The sequence below is a fragment of the Triturus cristatus genome, chromosome 7 (genome assembly GCF_964204655.1).
Source record: "Triturus cristatus chromosome 7, aTriCri1.1, whole genome shotgun sequence".
Taxonomy (NCBI): domain Eukaryota; kingdom Metazoa; phylum Chordata; class Amphibia; order Caudata; family Salamandridae; genus Triturus; species Triturus cristatus.
The window spans coordinates 1,644,524,873-1,644,545,754 of NC_140590.1; the positions used below are offsets into that span (position 1 = coordinate 1,644,524,873).

General features: G+C 43.7%; 1 protein-coding gene across 8 annotated transcripts in view; it reads left to right on the plus strand.

The window, feature by feature from the left end:
• KCNQ2 (potassium voltage-gated channel subfamily Q member 2) overlaps positions 1–20,882 on the plus strand; it is a 341,848-nt gene that overhangs the window by 278,171 nt on the left and 42,795 nt on the right. For all 8 annotated transcript variants that reach the window (XM_085619689.1, XM_085619690.1, XM_085619696.1 and 5 more), the window contains one exon: positions 4,912–4,941. In XM_085619689.1, coding sequence (XP_085475815.1) covers positions 4,912–4,941 — 30 coding nt within the window. The remainder of the gene's footprint in view (positions 1–4,911; positions 4,942–20,882) is intronic.

Consider the following 20,882-nt stretch of genomic DNA (forward strand, 5'->3'; position numbering starts at 1 on the left):
AAATGCTGTGCTGCGCTGCGCGAGAAGGAGAGAGCAGGAGAGCGCCATATTCACTTAAATATGGCGCTCTTCTCACCTCCCTAGCGTTGGCGCTGAAATCTGCTGCTGTGTGCAACGGAGACACATTTGCGCCATAGTGCAAGGGTGTATCCGTGAGTCAGGCATAGGTTTTGTACTGAAAGGATACCCCTCCAGTACAAAATACTATACTTAGACTAATTATAAACATGTTCACACTTTGTTGGTGTGCTGTACAGGGCAGCACACATGCGAAGTCGGAAAATAAAGGAGAAGAAAAGTATTTTCCTTCATAGCCCCTGCTTGAAGGGTGCACTATTTTCTTACGCTAACCCCTGTCTTCTTTATTTAGTAAATTGGGGTTAGAGTCAGAAAACCTGGGTGGTTGCATGGGAATTCCCATGCACCACTCATGGTACGCCCCTTTGGCGCTAGGTAATGCAAAGCAGAGCTATGTGCTACTTCGTGTTACTTTCACGTTATTGCCAGCGCTAAACAAGTTTAGCGCTGGAAAAGAAATCTGACAAAAAGAATTTGCGCCGATTTGTGTCACTTTTGTGATGCAAACATAGCATAAAATCTTAGTAAATCTGCTCCTATGAATGTTTGGATACCTATAGAATTTGTCCCAGATTTATCATAGTATTGCATTGCCCTTGCATCATGCAAGATATCACAAGGGCAACGCAATCCTAAAGTCAAATTTAGCTAACAACGCAAAGCCACTTTGGGCGGTCCTGCAATGCTTGGTAAATCTTGAGCACCGTGAGGCAGCGCACGTCACTTCATTGCGTTACTCTGCCCTGGGAAGTTGATCCATGGGTGGAGCGTGGGTGTTCCCACGCATCCACCCATGGATTTTGGTGCATTGATAGATTTACCAGGACTGGTAGACATGGTAGTGCTTCAAAATGCTATGCCTTCCCACAGGAGGCGCAACAAGGAGAAATATATTTATTTCTCCTTGTTGTTTCCTCTTCCTAGGTGAGCTGCATTCTGCAGCACGCTTAGAAACCAGACGAAGCCTCAGAGGATTGTTTTTTTCTGCAGGAAGGTGCCCCTTTCTACACAAATACAATCCTACCTGCAACTCAGTTACCCATGCACCATGATGCAACCGTGCCTACCTTGGCGCTCGGCAGCAGATTGTGTGCCAGCTCAGGCAGAGAGCAGGAATACACCTTATGTGGGTAAATATTAGGGGTGGGCGACAATTTCCGTTCCGCTCCCGGAAATTGCGACAATTCGACATTTCCGCGTTCCGACCGGAACGCGGAAATGCCGAATTGTCGCAATTTCCGGGAGGGAACGGAAATTGTTGCCTGGCCAACCACAACAGGAAGCACTTACAGATATAAATAAAGCAGGGGCCCGAGTGGAAACTCAAATTCAGTAACGCTTTATCAGCACAAAACATTAGGGAGCTAGGTCGAGGCTGGGCAGGTGTGCTTTTCCCCCAGGTCGTCGTCACTTACCCGATCCGTGATTCCGACTCGAGCGCAATCCCCGCGTAGTCTCCAGGAGGTTCAGTCTCCTCATCTGCTGCTCTGCTCGGTCTCTGGCCCATAAACAGAAGGCATGTGAACTGCATGGAAGCCCCGCCCCACACACCAGCGGTGGGCAACGTCTTCCGCCCCTTCCCCCACTGATGGACCTGGACAGCTGAGCTGACTCGAGGGACCCCAGGAACGTCGGCGCCGCAACGTTACAGACACACATGGTCACTGTAACGGCAGCGGCAGGCCGGAAGCACCAATTTCCGCGATCACGGAAATATCGCGTGATCGCGGAAATCGCGGGCATTCTCGCGAGAATTGGCGGAAGTGCCTTCCGCCAATTCCGCCCACCCCTAGTAAATATGGTGCCTTCCTGCCCTCTCCCCTTCATGCAGCGCAGCTAGTTTCCTTGCTGCGTTTTGTTACATGAAAGTTTGATAAATCTGGCCCTTAGTCTCCAATGGCTCTTTGGTAAGAGTGCCAATCCACCCTGTAGATATATGGCCTTGTGTAAAGTTTGATGGATGGGCCATTAAAGTGCTGAAGTGAAGCAAGCATTGCCTCCTCGAGCCCTGCAGCAACAACTTGTCAATCTCTGTCAGTGGGGACATTCACAGAAAGTGCTCCTGTCGCCACGGTGAGAGCACTTTGGCAAAATTACAGTGCTAGGCTGGTTGCCATGTCATGGTAGTTTGGTCAGCATTTTCTTTTTTCACAGAAACAAAGACCCAAAAAGGAGCTTTGTTTCTGCAAAATAAAATGTCTTTGATACACTAAGGGCCAGATTTAACGCTTATTCGTGCAGTTCAGTGCAGCAGGCGCAAATATGGCACTATCTTCTCCTCTCCCTAGCGCCGGCTTTGAAATCAGCTGCCACGATCCATAAAGACACCTTTGAGCCATAGTGCAAGGGTCTCTCCCTGAGTGTAGGAAAGATTTTGTACTGGAAGGAAAGCCATCCAGTGCAAAATACCATGCTTGGACTAATTTTACCCCTGTCCCGTCTTTGTATGTGTATTGTGAAGTGCAGCACACGTACAAAGTCGGAAAAGGAATGAGAAATGAAAGCATTTTTCCTTCCTTGTGCTTACTTCAAAAGGGCGCAGTTTCTGATGCTAAACCTTCTTTACTTTATTTAGTACATAGAGTTTAGCGACAGAAACCATGAGTGGTTGCATGTGAACACCCATGCACCACCCACGGTACGCCCCCTTGGTGCAAAGTATTGCAAAGAAGCACTATGCGCTGGTTCGCGTTACTTTCATGTTATTTCCTGGCTAAACAAGATTAGCGCAGGAAAGTAAATCAGATTTTTTTTTATCATGAAATCTTAGTAAATCTCCCTCCAGGAGTTTTCTCCCAGTGTTTGAGGGGTCATTATTGTTTTTTTATTCACAACAACCATGCTTTTCATGCTGGTAATTAACAGGAGAAAAATAGTATCTGAACTCCCTCTCCTACATGGGATTGGTCTTCAGATGCTGCTAGGCCATCGCCTCTGTGGTGCATGGATCGCCGGCAAAGGGTTTCTGTTGACAGATTTAGCTGAGATTCCACCATCGTAAAACATGCAACTCCACTGCTGCTGCCTCTAAATGAGGCAGGAAAATTGCGTGGTGGGTGGGTGGGGCATCTGATGATAGTTGGCAAAAGCCCCACCTCCACCCATATATAAATGAGTGTCCTTAATGGTTAGCTTATTAGAGTAATGTTTAATTTCTCTACTATATCAGTCATTCGACACTATATTGTAGCAATGCTCACATATCCCATAGAACTAATGTCCAGCTACCATATAGCAGTGGTCCACATAGATCCTACAGAAATGAGATCTACCTTCACAAAGAGAGCAGTGCTTAAGCAGTCTGCACAAGGAGTGCGCACATCTGTCTGCCGTCAGCATTGTGTGCGACCTACACTGCTCAACCAAACTCCTATCTGTCCTATGACAGCAACGTGTAAGGAATCTTAAAGACTTACATGTGGTCTGGTAGAGTTTGGCGAAGTAGGTGCAGGTCTGAAAATCAGTGGTGCTCCCACTGCGCCAAACTCTTGACTTCAAAGCTCTACTTAGATTCAGGAAAAGCAATGAATTTACCTTGTCATCACCAGAGAAAACATCGGCAAGACAGCTCATCTGCCACAGACCCTTTGTATCAAACTGATGGTGTGGCCCACCCTATTTAGCGGTACAAAAGGGGGTGGTGATGGAAGGAGTATCAGAACCAATCAAACACTCACACCCAGTCAACAGATCTGGGTTTCATCCATCACCGTTCTTTAGCCCACTCTGCCACCCCAGTTCAGACATGGCCATATGCAAATCAGTCTGACCCTGTGCCTCATGGGAACAGTCCAGCCCGAACTGCCAAGCCATGCCTTCCCTGGACCTTTTGTACCGCTTTGTTCGCCATAAGTTGGCAGGGTATGCTCAGACGTGAGTCCCTTGCTCACTTTGCCACTGAATTCAAGCAAGCCTGGCTGAAGACGGCTGAAATGCCAGAAACCGGTCCTAGGAAGCTTGTTTCCTGTCCAGGGAAGGCATGGCTTGGCAGTTCGGGCTGGACTGTTCCCATGAGGCACAGGGTCAGACTGATTTGTATATGGCCATATCTGAACTGGGGTGGCAGAGTGGGCTAAAGAACGGTGATGGATCAAACCCAGATCTGTTGAGTGGGTGTGAGTGTTTGATTGGTTCTGATGCTCCGTCCATCACCACCCCCTTTTGAACCACCCTATTTAGGACAGAGTGACATGCACTAGTTTTCTCTACCTAAGTCCATCATACGAGGTTCGGGAAAATTCACAGTGTCCCCAACAATTGGGGAGAAAGTTGTCTGCATGTCAGAGCCATTTGACTTTTTTGTTTGCTAGAAGCCAACTCCTGCTTTGAGAGTTTGTTCCTTGAAAAACTATTCCAATGAGGTGCAATAAACGGCATCAATTGTCAAAGTTCCATGCCTTCAGGAAAACCACGACAGTGGCAGTTTCACCGAAGGCAAGCGGTATCTCTAAATTCTGTGAGCCGTCTTCCACTGGGTGGTGGGAGGGGTGGAAGCCAGGGTCTCTTGTGACCTACCAGGGTTAGCAATACTGGGACTGACCTCACTCACAGCCTCCTACATCTCTTCACCACCGCTTCTGTCTACTGCTTCTAAATTCTGTGAGCCGTCTTCCACTGGGTGGTGGGAGGGGTGGAAGCCAGGGTCTCTTGTGACCTACCAGGGTTAGCAATACTGGGACTGACCCCACTCGCAGCCTCCTACATCTCTTCACCACCGCTTCTGTCTACTGCTTCATGATGTTTCAGAGATGACATTGTCTCAAAACTGACTACTGATTGGTTTATCTCATTGCTTGGCTGCTAACATTCTGTACTATTGCTTCTTCTTTTAAGGAAAGAGCAGCAGCCTGAGCCATCCCCCGGGTAGGTATCTTTGATAATATCCCATCATAATCCATCCATGTCCTCTACTAACAGACCACAAAATTCCATCCGCTCCATACTAACAACTCACAACATTCCAATCGTCCATTGGAACTGCGCGAAAAAATTTAACCATATCCCATCGTTGAAATATTCCATCATATTCCATTCCACTCATGTTAATATTTAGCAAAAGTTCATCCATCTTTTGCAAACATTTCAACATAATTCATCCAAGTTCTATGTAGAAACAAAGCAACTAGGAACAACTATTACTTAAAATGTTGGTTTGGCTATATTGAATTTCAAAAAATATTTTTTACGTGCAATTCAATGTAATTTATAAACAAGATGCCTCAAAATAATTATTTGTTAAACACATTTTCAACGTTTCAAATGATCGGTTAAGTTTTGGTTCGTCTCAGAAAATTTTGCAAGGTAACATGGAAACCTCACTCACCTTCCACCATTCTGCTGGACCTGTCCCCGTGACTCCTTTCTTTCTCATCCAACATTGCCTGAGCTTGTGTTGAAATGGGATCAGGCAGTTGCTCTTTTTCACATTTGGGTTGGAAGAGGCTAACTTATAGTGTGGTTGCCTAGCTACACCCCCTAATGCGCTCTGTACTAGAAGCACCACCAAGGTGAGGGTTGCGGGAAGGTACTGGCAATAGTCAGGTTTATTGTCAATGTTATATTAACAGGAGAAGCCCTCGTATGACCACCTTACACCCTCCTAGGCTCTCAATACGTGCAGAATGACAATGGTGAGGTGACGGACCAGGACTTCCAATGGCCAGGTACATGGGTGGGATATATGTAAGTTATGGAAAGCCCCTCTGCTGCCCACTGTTAATCATGCACAGAGAGCCCCTATAATGTCCACTGTTAATAATACACGGAGAGCCATCTGCTGTCTACTGTCAATCATGCACAGAGACCTCTCTAATCTCCACTGTTAATCATGCACAGAGAGCCCCTCTGCCGTCCACCGTTAATCATGCACAGAGAGCCCCTCTGCCATCCACTGTCAATCATGCACAGAGAGCCCCTATAATGTCCACTGTTAATAATACACGGAGACCCATCTGCTGTCTACTGTCAATCATGCACAGAGACCTCTCTAATCTCCACTGTTAAACATGCACAGAGAGCCCCTCTGCCGTCCACTGTCAATCATGCACAGAGAGCCCCTCTAATGTCCACTTATAATCATGCACAGAGAGCCCCTCTAATGTCCACTGTTAATCATGCACAGAGAGCCCCTCTGTGGTCCACTGTTATTCATGCACAGAACCCCTTTGCTGCCCACTGTTAATCATGCACAGAGAGCCCCTCTGCCGTCCACTGTTAATCATGCACAGAGAGCCCGTCTGCCGTCCACTGTTAATCATGTACAGAGAGCCCCTCTAATGTCCACTGTTAATCATGCACAGAGAGCCCCTCTGCGGTCCACTGTTATTCATGCACAGAACCCCTTTGCTGCCCAATGTTAATCATGCACGGAGAGCCCCTCTGCCGCCCACTGTTAATCATGCACAGAGAGCCCCTCTGCCGTCCACTGTTAATCATGCACAGAGAGCCCCTCTGCTGTCCTCTGTTAATAATGCGCAGAGAGCCACTCTGCTATCCACTGTTAATAATGCACAGAGAGCCCCTCTGCTATCCACAGTTATTCAAAGCTACTCTGCTGTCCATTGTTAATAATGCACGGAGAGCCCCTCTGCTGTCCACTGTTATTCATCCGCAGAGAGCCACTCTGCTATCCACTGTTAATAATGCACAGAGAGCCCCTCTGCTATCCACAGTTAGTCAAAGCCACTCTGCTGTCCACTGTTAATAATGCACGGAGAGCCCCTCTTCTGTCCACTGTTAGTCATGCGCAGAGAGCCCCTCTGCCGTCCACTGTTATTCAGGCACAGAGAGCCCCTCTGCCATCCACTGTTATTCATGCACAGAGAGCCCCTCTGTTTTCCACTGTTATACATGCACAGAGAGCCCCTTGCCGTCCACTGGTAATCATGCACAGAGAGCCCCTCTGCCGTCCACTGTTAATCATGCACAAAGAGCCCCCCTGCTGTCTACTATTAATCACGCCCAGAGAGCCTTCTGCCGTCCACTGTTAATCATGCACAGAGATCCCCTCTGCTGCCCCCTGTTATCATGCACAAAGAGCCCCTCTGCTGTCCAATGTTAATCATGCACAGAGAGCCCCTCTAATCTCCACTGTTAATTCCTCTAATCTCCACTGTTAATCATGCCTCTCTGCTGTCTGCTGTTAATCACACACAGAGAGCCCCTCTGCAGTCCACTGTTATCATGCACAGAGAGCCCTTCTGCCGTCCACTGTTAATCATGCACAAAGAGCCCCCCTGCTGTCTACTATTAATCACGCCCAGAGAGCCTTCTGCCGTCCACTGTTAATCATGCACAGAGATCCCCTCTGCTGCCCCCTGTTATCATGCACAAAGAGCCCCTCTGCTGTCCAATGTTAATCATGCACAGAGAGCCCCTCTAATCTCCACTGTTAATTCCTCTAATCTCCACTGTTAATCATGCACAGAGAGCCCCTCTGCCATCCACTGTTAATCATGCAGAGAGAGCCCCTCTGCTAGCCACTGTCAATCATGCACAGAGAGCCCCTCTGTTGTCCACTGTTATTCATGCACAGAGAGTCCCTCTGCTGCCCACTGTTATTCATGCACAGAACCCCTTTGCTGCCCACTGTTAATCATGCACAGAGAGCCCCTCTGCCGCCCACTGTTAATCATGCACAGAGAGCCCCTCTGCCGTCCACTGTTAATCATGCACAGAGAGCCCTCTGCTGTCCACTGTTAATAATGCGCAGAGAGCCACTCTGCTATCCACTGTTAATTATGCACAGAGAGCCCCTCTGCTATCCACAGTTAGTCAAAGCCACTCTGCTGTCCACTGTTAATAATGCAGGGAGAGCCCCTCTGCTGTCCACTGTTAGTCATGCGCAGAGAGCCCCTCTGCTGTCCACTGTTAATAATGCACAGAGAGCCCCTCTGCCTTCCACTGTTATTCATGCACAGAGAGCCCCTCTGCCATCCACTGTTAATCATGCAGAGAGAGCCCCTCTGCTAGCCACTGTCAATTATGCACAGAGAGCCCCTCTGCTGCCCACTGTTATTCATGCACAGAGAGCCCCTTGTCGTCCACTGGTAATCATGCACAGTGAGCCTCTCTGCTGTCTGCTGTTAATCACACACAGAGAGCCCCTCTGCAGTTCCCTGTTATCATGCACAGAGAGCCCTTCTGCCGTCCACTGTTAATCATGCACAAAGAGCCCCTCTGCTGTCCACTGTTAATCACACACAGAGAGCCTTCTGCCGTCCACTGTTAATCATGCACATAGATCCCCTCTTCTGCCCACTGTTATCATGCACAGAGAGCCCCTCTGCTGTCCAATGTTAATCATGCACAGAGAGCCCCCCTAATGTCCACTGTTAATAATGCACAGAGAGCTCCTCTAATCTCCACTGTTAATCATGCACAGAGAGCCCCTCTGCCGTCCAATGTTAATCATGCACAGAGAGCCCCTCTGCTAGCCACTGTCAATCATGCACAGAGAGCCCCTCTTTTGTCCACTGTTATTCATGCACAGAGAGTCCCTCTGCTGCCCACTGTTATTCATGCACAGAGAGCCCCTTGCCGTCCACTGTTAATCATGCACAGTGAGCCTCTCTGCTGTCCGCTGTTAATCGTACACAGAGAGCCCCTCTGCAGTCCACTGTTATCATGCACAAAGAGCCCCTCTGCTGTCCACTGTTAATAACGCACAGAGAGCCCCTCTGCTCTCCAATGTTAATCATGCACAGAGAGCCCCTCTAATCTCCACTGTTAATAATGTACAAAGAGCTCCTCTAATCTCTACTGTTAATCATGCACAGAGAGCCCCTCTGCCGTCCAATGTTAATCATGCACAGAGAGCCCCTCAGCCGTCCACTGTTAATCGTGCACAGAGATCCCCTCTGCAGTCCACTGTTATCATGCACAGAGAGCCCCTCTAATATCCACTGTTAATGATGCACAGAGAGCCCCTCTAATTCCCACTGTTAATGATGCACGGAGAGCCTCTCTGCCGTCCACTGTTAATCATTCACAGAGAGCCCCTCTGCCGTCCACTGTTAATCATGCACAGAGAGCCCCTTTGCTATCCACTGTTAATGATGCATAGAGAGCCCCTCTAATTCCCACTGTTAATGATGCACAGAGAGCCTCTCTGCCGTCCACTGTTAATCATGCACAGAGAGGCCCTTTGCTGTCCACTGTTAATCATGCACAGAGACCCTGTCTGCCGTCCACTGTTAATCATGCACATAGAGCCCCTCTACTGTCCTCTGTTATCATGCACAGAGAGCCCCTCTGCTGTCCACTGTTAATCATGCACAGAGAGCCCCTCTAATGTCCACTGTTAATGATGCACAGAGAGCCCCTCTAATTCCCACTGTTAATGATGCACGGAGAGCCTCTCTGCCGTCCACTGTTAATCATTCACAGAGAGCCCCTCTGCCGTCCACTGTTAATCATGCACAGAGAGCCCCTTTGCTATCCACTGTTAATGATGCATAGAGAGCCCCTCTAATTCCCACTGTTAATGATGCACAGAGAGCCTCTCTGCCGTCCACTGTTAATCATGCACAGAGAGGCCCTTTGCTGTCCACTGTTAATCATGCACAGAGACCCTGTCTGCCGTCCACTGTTAATCATGCACATAGAGCCCCTCTACTGTCCTCTGTTATCATGCACAGAGAGCCCCTCTGCTGTCCACTGTTAATCATGCACAGAGAGCCCCTCTAATGTCCACTGTTAATCATGCACAGGGAGGCCCTCTCCTGCCCACTGTTAATCATGCACAGAGAGCCTACCATTCGGAAACAGAGATGTCCATGTGACTCCTGCCTTGTTTAAAGTGCACAATCCCCTCCAGCATGTCTGCCATGTAAAGAAGCTTCCATGCATGGGGAGGTGTCTACTCCTCCTACTCTTGCTGTCCTAGCTCCTTTTTTGTGCCACGCTCGCTGGAACCCCAGCAGTCCCCTGCTTAAACCAGCACTGCTTAGCAATTTCAGCTATCAGTTGTTTTTTACATTATACAATTATCTGGTTTTCTATTGCAATTTAACTAAGCCAACATTTTAAAACTGTTATTTCTAGGAATGTTTTGTAATTCTAATACACCACTGTATTTAATACATCCCTTCCTTCGATACCACGATACTCAGATCTTTCTTGTGGTGGACATGCTTCTCACCGATCCTCTCCAAACCACCTCCTAGGAAGATCCACTGACTGATTGCTTGCCTGAGTTGTGATGCATTAGAGGTGATCTGGATCAGCAAATCTCTGCACAATGAAGACATCTGTACTTCATTTGCAAAGATGGACTTGATTCTCAGAATCAAGCGATACTTAGCACTTAAGAATAGCAGCAGATGCCAAATTATTTCCAAAGGTCTTGAAGTAAATCACTTAGTTTGCACAAACTATTACAGTTTCAGTACACAGAGGTACAGGCACGCAAATATGAATACTTAACATCCCTGGTTACAGAACAGCAGGTGGAGAACTTTACTTGCTTTTTGCCAAGTTGGTGAAAACTACAATCATGCCAGAGGATACTATTGTGGGGGGCGAGGAGTCTTGTGTATGTTTGTTTTGGGGGCAGGGTGTAGAAAATGTCTTACAGACCTTGAAAATGTAAGTCCTTGAAACCAATCAGTTGAGGCGCACACACACACGGGTCAGTGTATTGTGCCACAATCTGCGGGTGGCCGGTTGCTTTGAATTCTAGATCTAATGGTTCCCTGCAAAGTCAGTGACCATGTTGCTCTGATTGGCTGCCTCTCTTTGTCAGTTTATGTACGTTTTCATTACATCCAAGTATTTGTGCAGGCTTCTCAGGCTTCTGTCTCCAGGAGCATACATTAAAAATGTGGTTCAAGTGAAGCGAGGGCTAGCGTTTAATGCAAACACAATTCCTATAGTTTAGACTCGCTCCTTCCTAGAAATAGTGAAAAAAGGATCATAGGTTTGAATGGAAATGCTCATTGATATGCAATAATGATGCATGGAATGAGCTAAGAAAAATGTAACACAATTGGAAGTCCATACCTCAAAATAATAACAAGGAGTAATTCTGAATGAAGAGGTCCATCTAGTTGTTCAGACTTTGGCATTTCCACAGCAATCTGTAGGAAATGACCATCATAATCACAAGCTTTGCAGACACAGTTTTGCTTCAGCTCCTAGTGTTGAAGAGGAGGAAAAAGACAGGGATAGCAAAACAGATATTCAGCATAGGAAGGAAAGTCACCTCACAGGACAATAATAATATATACCAATACAAAACACCATGTATACCATGTTAATATTCTCTGTTGGAATGTACAGAGTTCTAATTGCACTTCATGCTATGATTCCAAGCTACTTCTTACACGCTTGCTAATACTCCTTCATGTCGTGGATCCCCTCAGCACAGTATTACCAACATTTGATGATGCAGTGACAACTCCATAATACAGTGGCCTGAGCTGATACTTTAGAGCTCCATGTTGAATACTTGAGGATTTCTATATTTCTATATCCTACAGTCTTTCTTCGGTCCACTGACAAGATGTGACACTTCTTCAGACATTACATTCTCTCATTCCCCCCCAATCCTATTTGATGCCCACAATTTCTCTCCTGATGGTCCATGCTACTGGGGAAGAAGCAGCCAGCACTGCTGATAGAAAGCAACAGAATTCAAATTCAAATTTAGTTATGTCATTTGAAATTGATTAAAACCATGCCATGTGTAAAGACACAAGCATTAAAACTATAAATATTAAACCATGATTCATTTGGTTCCTTGCTCTATATAGACATTAAAAAAGAACGTTATCTGTTAGCTACGTAAAGCGCTATCCGTGATAAATTGCTCAGCTTTTTCTCTCCTAAGCCCAAGTATTTCACAAATCATGTGTTAAAGTTGCACGGTTTGGATTCAGTGTTCAATTACTGGTTGTCTTCATGTCTGAATGGGCAAGTAGTCAAATTAGTTCAGTGCCTTTCTTGTCAGATCCCTTCTCTCTTTTAAGACCGCAGGACAGATGCAGACAATGTGGATACTTCTTTCTTTTGCCTCTTCACATAGTCTGCATACCTTGCCTGTGGTGTATTGTGATAATGTTTAACTATTGTGGGAGAAAATCCAACATCGGTACGCCTCCAAGTCCAAGGCGATATACTATGACCTTGTTTTTTATGAGTCTGGAACAGTATGTTATAAGATAAGGTTGCATTTTCACCTCATAGTTTTTTATTATCTTCCAAGCATGGGATCTCTGTGCTAATTCCTTTTTATATTGAAGCCCAAATTTATTTTGTATGATCCTATGCAGAGATTTGTTCAAATCATTAAAAGTAAATGAGGTGTTCTAAAACTCTCTTGCTTGTAAATTACTTAGAGAGTTCTCCAGATATAATCGAGAGGGAGCCTCTCGTTAGACTTGGTATTTTCCAAACAAAGCAGCCTGTCAAGTGTATCTTTTTTTGATATCCTGGTCCTATGGCACATTTAAAAAAATGGCCTTCTCTTGATAATACTTGTTTAGTAAGGCCAAATTTGAGCCACACCTGTTGCCTGTAATGCTTGTTTGGTTTAGAAAATACTGACCTAGAAATTGTGGTTGTGAAAGTATCAGCAACAGTGAAACACAGCGGGCCCGATTCACAAAGGTAAACTGAGATGAAAGTCTAACTTTATGACTCTCAGTATTCACAAAGGGCATTTACGAGTAGTAAAGTTAGACTTTTATCTCAGTTTAACCTACATTTTTCTTCTCAGTTAGACCTAAGACCAAAACTTAAGTTATACTGAGACAAAAGTCTAACTTTACTACTCGTAAATGCCCTTTGTGAATACCGAAAGACGTAAAGTTAGACTTTCATCTCAGTTTACCTTTGTGAATTGGGCCCAGTGTATTAACAAGGGGAGGCAAAGGGTGATGAGGTTTTGATGGATGGAACATACAACCTGAAGCACCTATGTCCTGACCCATGAAGTACCGCTAACTCTTGCAGAATCCAGCATGCTAAAGACAATCACAATTTTGAGTTTCTGGAATTCAAGTCTTGACATAGCACTGAACTAACATACATCTGTGGCTAGGCGCAAAGCTTTCTGCCCACACAAGTGCTTTTCTACCTCTTCATGGAGAGCTCATATACTATATAGTACAATACAGTTAAGTACAACAAAGGCAATGAAATGTAAACATACAATATGATTCAATAAAATGCAGTGGTACATAAGACAATACAGTACAAACCAATTCAGCATGAGACAAGTTGATACAGTACTTGACAAAAATGAGATACACAACACAATAAGAAAAAGGTACAGTGCAATAGAATATGTGTAGGAAATTAGATTACTCATTGGAGGGGGTGGGTGAAACCCTACCCAAGCAACAACCACAATTCCTGTCAGGATGAAACACAAGCAAACCCCAAATTAACCGGTGCTCAATAAATCTGGTAGTTTGGCACAAAAGCAGTCAGGCCTAACTTATACACAATGTGTAAAGTATTTATGCACCACTTCAAACAGCAAGAAAGTGAAAACACAACAGAAGTAAAATTCCACACCAATCTAGAAAAATAGAGTGAAATGTAATAAATTATTTGCGGCCAAAAATGACACAATTCCGATCAGTAGAACTGGAGATATGCAATTTTAAAGATTTATGGTAAGTATACTGCCTAAAAGCACCATTGTGGTTATATCATTGTTTGAAACCAGGTTAAAGTCACAAGATCAGGCCGACCGCGATAGAGCGCTGGCCGGATACAATGGCCCGATGCAGCCAGATTTAAGAGTTACCTTCAAAGGTCTAGCATGAAAAGTTATGTTTTCTATGGAGGGAGCCACGAGGAGCAGGGAGGACATTATGGATGGTCATCAATGTAGCATGTAGAACAGGCCAGGCGTGTCACGGACGTTTGTTGCTGTAGCGTGAAGATCCTGTTGAATGTCGTAGATGGTCGTTGCTGGAGCTTTTCATTGACGGTCACCAGAGGCTGTCGATGCTGTTTTGTGTAGTGTAGATCTTGCTATGCTGGTCGTCGCTGTGGTGCGAAAAGTTGGGTTCGCCGGGGTTTCGCAGTGGCAAGTGGTGTGGGCAGGCCCGTTCGTGGTCACGAGGAGCCCAAACCTTCAGGAGTTCTCAAATTCTTTGGAGAGGAACTCCACTGATGCCATTACAAGGGTCCAAGACCTGAGGTGCACCTCTTGGGGATCAGGAACTCACTCCAGCAGAGGTCAGCAGGGTTCAGGCAGGTCCAGTTGTAGGTCCAGGCATCAGGTCGGCTGGGTAATTGCTCTGGAGCCTCGGGAGCTTATTATGTCTCTGTAGCTTAGAACAGCAGGTCAACTAACTGACACACGAGGTCACATCAGCTTGGGATGAAGGGTGCAGGCCCAGTCTTTCTTAACGGCAAGCATGGCAGCAGAGTAACAGGGCAGAAGGGTGGCAGCTATTCTTGCAGCAGAGCAGCGCGGCAGTCCTTCTTCTGTGGTATCCACAGGTCCAGGAGTGTACTGATTAGTTGGGTCTGAGTGTCCAATATTTACACTTGATGCCAGCTTTGACATAGGAGAAGGTTCTGGAGAATCCCACCCCCCAAGGTGTTTGGAAGTTCCTGCTGCCCTTCTCTGGTCCCAGCTTGTCTGGGGCCTCAAAAGACTAGTGTCAAACCCTTTGTAAGTGTTCAGAGGCAGAGGCTTTGTGATTTGCAAGTGTGGTAGGTGATAGCTCCGCCCCCCCCATCAAGTCATAGATGGTCCATCCTACCAACAAGTATCCCCCCTTTGTCTCACAGTCCGGAAGTAATACACAAAGACCAACTGCCAGCTACACCCAGGAGACAGGATACATGCACCAAATAGAACAAGAAAATGTCAACTCTCTCAAAGGTGCATTTTCAGAATTGTGACTTAGAGTCCTACCTTACTATTGAAGAAGGATTTGAATTACAATGCTCTAGACACCAAACTCAACATTCCTACTTGTTCCCAATTGAAAGTCGTCACTTATTAAATATAATATGTTAGCTCAGTGCTGTCCTACGTGAGAAATAGGCCGTGCAGTAGTGAAAAACTAAGTTAAGAGTTTATCACTACCAGGACATGTTAAACTGAAAAGTACATGTCCAGCTGTTAAAATACACTGCACCCTGCCTCTGGGCTGTGTAGGGCATACCCTGGGGTGACTTATATGTATTAAAAAGGAAAGTTTAGGCCTGGCAAAAGGTTTATTTTGCCAGGTGGAAATAGTGAACACACAGGCTGCAGAGGTAGGCTTCTGACATGTTTAAAAGGCTATTTAAGTGGGTGGCACCATCAGTGGTGCAGGACCACTGGTAGTATTTAATTTACAGGCCTCTCTGTACAGGCAGTACCAGTTTACTAGGGACTTCCGAGTAAACTAAATGTGTCAATTGGGTGTAAGCCAATTTTACCATGTTTAAAGGAGCGAGCACAAGCACTTAAGCACTGGTTAGCAGCAGTAAAGTGCGTAGAGTCATAAAAGCCAACACAAACTCGTTCAGAAAATAGGAGGATGAAAGCAAAAGGTTTGAGGACGACCCTGCAGAAAGGGCCAAGTTCAGCTATTTCTTGATAGAAGATGATACAATGAAACGTGTAACAATTTTGTGCTATGGAATCCAATAGAAAATAGTGTGAGGAAAGGCCATCTAGTACTTGACAATAAACCAAGAGAAGACACAATAAGCAAACACTTAACAAGACAATATAACATGATACAATACAACAGCATGAAACAAATCAGTGCTTCACTGTAGCATACAAGCTGATGTGAGATAAGTGTATGCGATACATAAAGTAGCAATCAAGACAGTAAACAAAACAACGTTACAAGGCTATATGACATCATAAGATGATACAAGACAGCAATCTGAAACACGTGTTACACAATAAAATACAGTATGTGACAAGTCCATGCAATACTTGACTATAAAATGTGAGACAATACCATGATATAATCCACAATAGAAAACAAGGCAGTATGAGACAATACAATACAATACAACACAATACAATAGAATAAAAAACAATAGAATAAAACACAATAGAATAACACACAATTCAACACTAAACAATGCACTGCTATACAACGCAGGATATTATAAGACAAATACTTACAATATTTGACAGTACAGTGCAAGCCATGTAATAAGTGGTACTACGAAACAATAAGAGATGGTTTATTAGATTATGAAACAAATCAATAATATGTTGTACAATGAAAGGTCATAGAAGATCACTCCCATCAATGCTTGAACATAAAGTGCCAGAGAATACAGTATGATACTATACAATACAAGACAATATGACATAATATGAGACATTACAACTCAATAGAAGTTAATCCGATGCACAGTCTTGCAATGCTGACAGTAAACTGTGGGACAATACAAAGTAATACAATGAAATACCACCATACATACTGCTTTTTTTGCATCACTAAAGAAAGGGTTATTGCGAAAGCCAAATTGTACATAGGGCTTTTTAGATACTAATAAGGCATTAATTTCAAATATAAATAAAGCACAAAAATGAGAGATAATATTAGAGATATATAAAATGTGAGTATTGTGAATTCCTCTAATTGCACAAACTTCTCATATGCACTCCTTCTTTTTTGCAGCGTGTAGGAAGCCCTACCCCACCTTGTATGTTTAACTTAAAATGTTTCCTATGAGATATTGCCTCCTTTATGGAAGATCTCACCTGGTAGAGGAAACGTGCTGCCTTTAAGACCCTCTATCTGGCTGCCTATATCTTGTGCCCCTCCCCATTAAACAAAATCACCTGTCATCCATTTTGACATATTATTGCGCATACCTGGGTATTAACCAATTTAGTCTTATTTCTGTGTTATCTGTATGCACCTACTGATGCTTTTTTGTGTTAAATGTTTAATTGACCTGAAATATGTACGTTGCACAGCTGGCTGCATCAAAGTCCAGGGTCCTACATTGTTCAATAAAAAACATATAAGTACAAAGCCACTCCAAATCCCAATTGCGTTAGATGGACTCATGGAAGCTCAGAAAATAACACTAGATCTGCGAGACCTTCTAGCCACAGCAGCAATATGACTGCTTGGCCCCTAAAAGAGAGACCCAACATGCCAGATACAAAAACCACATTGTTTATTTCCTGGAATGCACATAACATGTGAAAAATGGAGATATTTACTTGAGATAAAACTACCAGTATGTGCAATGGCAGCTAATGTTCTAGTATTTTAAGCTGAGCCCTGCAAAATGGATAATAAGATGCAGAATCGGTACTTCCTGCACCAGAATCTTCATGACAGTAAATTCCGTTCATTTTTCACATTTTAAATTTCAGCAGGTTGACCTGATGAAATTTAAATTAGGGAGTTGGTTTTTATCACACCTGGTAAGTACTGGGGGCCTTATTTATGAAAACTGTTTCATCGCTGTGTGAAAACATTGATGAAACAATTTTCACTGTGGCTTCTTTGCGTATTTACTGTACGATGCATCATGTTGCAAGGAATGACAGGTACGTCAGATAAGGCAGGCGTAAGGTTCTGACGCAGTGGCGTCCTAGAAGTGTTGCAGTGAAATCTCATAGATTTCACTATGCCATTTCTACTAGGCTTTCTTGCGTGGGAACGCCCATCCTACATACATTATACCTGATGGAGGTATAATGTGGCGCAGGGCTTCACAAGGTGACGCATCTGCCTAGATGCGTCACCCTGCAAATATGCTGCAACGTGGCACATTGTTACTGCTACTGCTGCGTCACGAAAAGTGACGCAGCGGTAGCACAAAAGTGTCAGAAGGTGCTCATAAATAAGCCCCTGGGTCCCATAAACTGCAACAAATGTATTATTGCAACCCTTGCACAAAAAGTTGGTTGCGCCGGGAGCCACATCCTCCTGCCGCCCTCGCAAAGAGGGTCTTGATTTCAAGTTTCTTGTTTTGTAGGACCAACAGGACTTGAGTGCGGTTTGGGGGAGGTGTGCTTGTGTGTTTGACCCACAGAGAGTTGATGCTTATGTCCTGCTGCTAGAGGCCGCCTCATGGTTTAAGTTGTCTTTCGCCCACTTCAGTATGACATAATAAGTTAGTATGTAAGGGCGTGTCATTATATGTGTCAGTTACTAGTAGTGTATAGAGAAAGGAAATAGTACAGATGTGAAGCTGTTAAGCCCGATTCACTATATGTGAGTTGGAATTCAAACTTCGCCTCTTGTACAAAGGATCTTTTGTTAGACCTTTTTTTCTTATAATAAAACACAGCGTCTGCCATATTTATTTACACAGCCATTCGGTGCTCACAGGTGATCTTGGGCAAACCACTTAATCTCCATGTGCCTCAATTATTCTAACTACCAATATTGTCAGCACCCATAGACATAGTCAACACATCTTTGAGGTTACTATGTCAAAAATATGGACATTCACGTTCATGATATGTGTTGTTGCGACATTAGATTTTCTAAAGTCTTTTAAGATTTTGAGACTTTGAACGGAGCTTCACAGTGGGCTTTTATTATTTTTCAAGCATTTCTGTCCTAATGTATCTTCTGAAAATTAATATCTCCTGCAGATTGCTGGGCTTCAAGCACTGAAGTAGATAGAGCTCGCAAGCTCGATTACTAAACAAGACATGGAGTCTGAGATGAAGTGATACATACCATTGGACACTTGATGGCAGCACTGCTCAATAAATGCCGTTTGAAGTTACATGACAAAACGTTATTCTTGCACTGTAAAACTCATCTTTTTAAGAATGAAGATTACAGACTAAAGTAAATCTAGGGTTTGCATCAAAATACGTGGGTGGATGCTTTGGAATTCCCATGCTCCACCCATGTTATGCCTCCTTGACAGAAAATACCATAAAGCTTTACTTTTCTTTTTTTTTTAAAAGCCATGCAAAGCAGCCTTTTTTCAGCTTTGTAAATCACATTAAACTTTCTGCTTTGTGGCTGCGTCAAAAAGTGGCACATTAAAGGCCTTATTTATGAAGGCCTTACACTGCCATTGAGTCACTTTTTTCAATGACGCTGCGGCAGTGTAATCAATACGCCATACTGCGCCCTATTCTGGCAGATGCGTCCCTTTATAAATGCCTCCGCTACATTATGCCTGCATCAGGTATAATGTATGCAGGGTGGGTGTTCCCATGTAAAAAAGGCTAGTAGAAGTGGCGCAGTGACACCTATGAGATTTTACTGCGCTCCTTCTACGGCTTGACTGCGTCAAATCCTTACACCTGCTTCAAGTTTAGTAAACCTTTTTAGCTGTCCCTATAACTTACTATGATGGGATCTCTGTCCTGACTTGAAGTCTCCCTATGGTAAACTATACGGAGAAGTAAAAAAGTTAAACTTGAAAAAAATAGGAAAAATATTTTTATATGAAATATTATTGTAAATTAATTTCATATATTTTTTTTAATGAAGAAGAAAAGACAAAATGCTATAGTGCTATTTACTTAATTTTACTTAATTTTGAATTAAATCTTCAAATATTTTTTGAAAGTTAATTAAACATTTTTTTAGCGATGTGTAAATTTAAAAAATACATTCCCTCCTCGAGTAAAAATATTTTTTTAACATGCAATTATAAATAATAAATATGATGTATAGAATATATTACATGTCATTTATTTATATTTTATTAAAATGTAATTATCCATTAACGTTTATAATCAACAATTTGTTAAAACATTTTATAATGAAATAATAAATATCTTGCAATTTTATTTATAGTTTTACAGTAACCTATATTTACACTTTTAACTACTTAAAATTGTTTACTTTAATGTTAATTATTATTGGTTTTTATTTTTAGTCCCTACCTCCAATATTTTCTATGGGAGGGTGTTGCAGTAGCAGTGGTTGGGCATGTCTTTTGCTAGTCTTCATCCCTGCGCTGGAGTCATTTACTACTGTTTTGGGTCCCTTTTTGGCTGTAGTAACTTTAGAAGGGCTGTTTATGAATAGCAGTAGGCCTACTCTTTTGTGAATGGATGTGTGTCCCTCCCTAAACACCTTCTAACAGCACCCTTAACTAACCACCCTTAACCATCCCATTAATGGTAATTTTCCCAATTTCCCAGCCACTCCCCTCTATCCCTCCCACATGTACTACTAGAATATAAGAGCCTTTAGTAGAGTGGGTTGCTACACAATGTTAGTAACAAGGATGGTGTAGTTACTGGGTTCAGGTTGCTTATAATGAAATACTGAAATTCCCAGACCACTAACTGTTAGTCAGAAACATGGGTAGTGTTAGGAGAAAGACGACATCTGACATGTAATTGCCCTCCCCACACATAAGGGCTCTTTAAGCAGCAGGCCTGAGAACAATCCTTACCACTTCATTATGTATTCTGTCATGATTATGTTTGGGTACACTAAGAAATGACTTTTATTCAACTGCGCAGTACAGCGCCCCAATTTAACACGTTATTCTTGGCTACACCAGCTTATCTTATTTCACATTTGTCCTGCCCCAGTCTGAACACACATTGACAAATTAACACTAGGTTTTGCATTGGTTGCCAAAATTTGGCTTTGCCATTGTTTGTGAATGATTTTTGTAAAACTATCTTAGGGGGATACTTTTTGTGTGTAATTGCTCATGGTGCAAGAGCAGAATGCCATCACTCTGAGTACTGTATGCTGTATACTGTGGTGGGCGGAACAAACATGTGAATGACAAATTAACCGACAAATCAATGAAGACAGCTGGCTGAAAGCCCCAATAATGAAGTACATTTTATATATCATTTTAAAAAAATCTAAAAAGCTTCGCTCAGACCCTATTTAAAATGTTTGGATCACTCACCCGCAAGC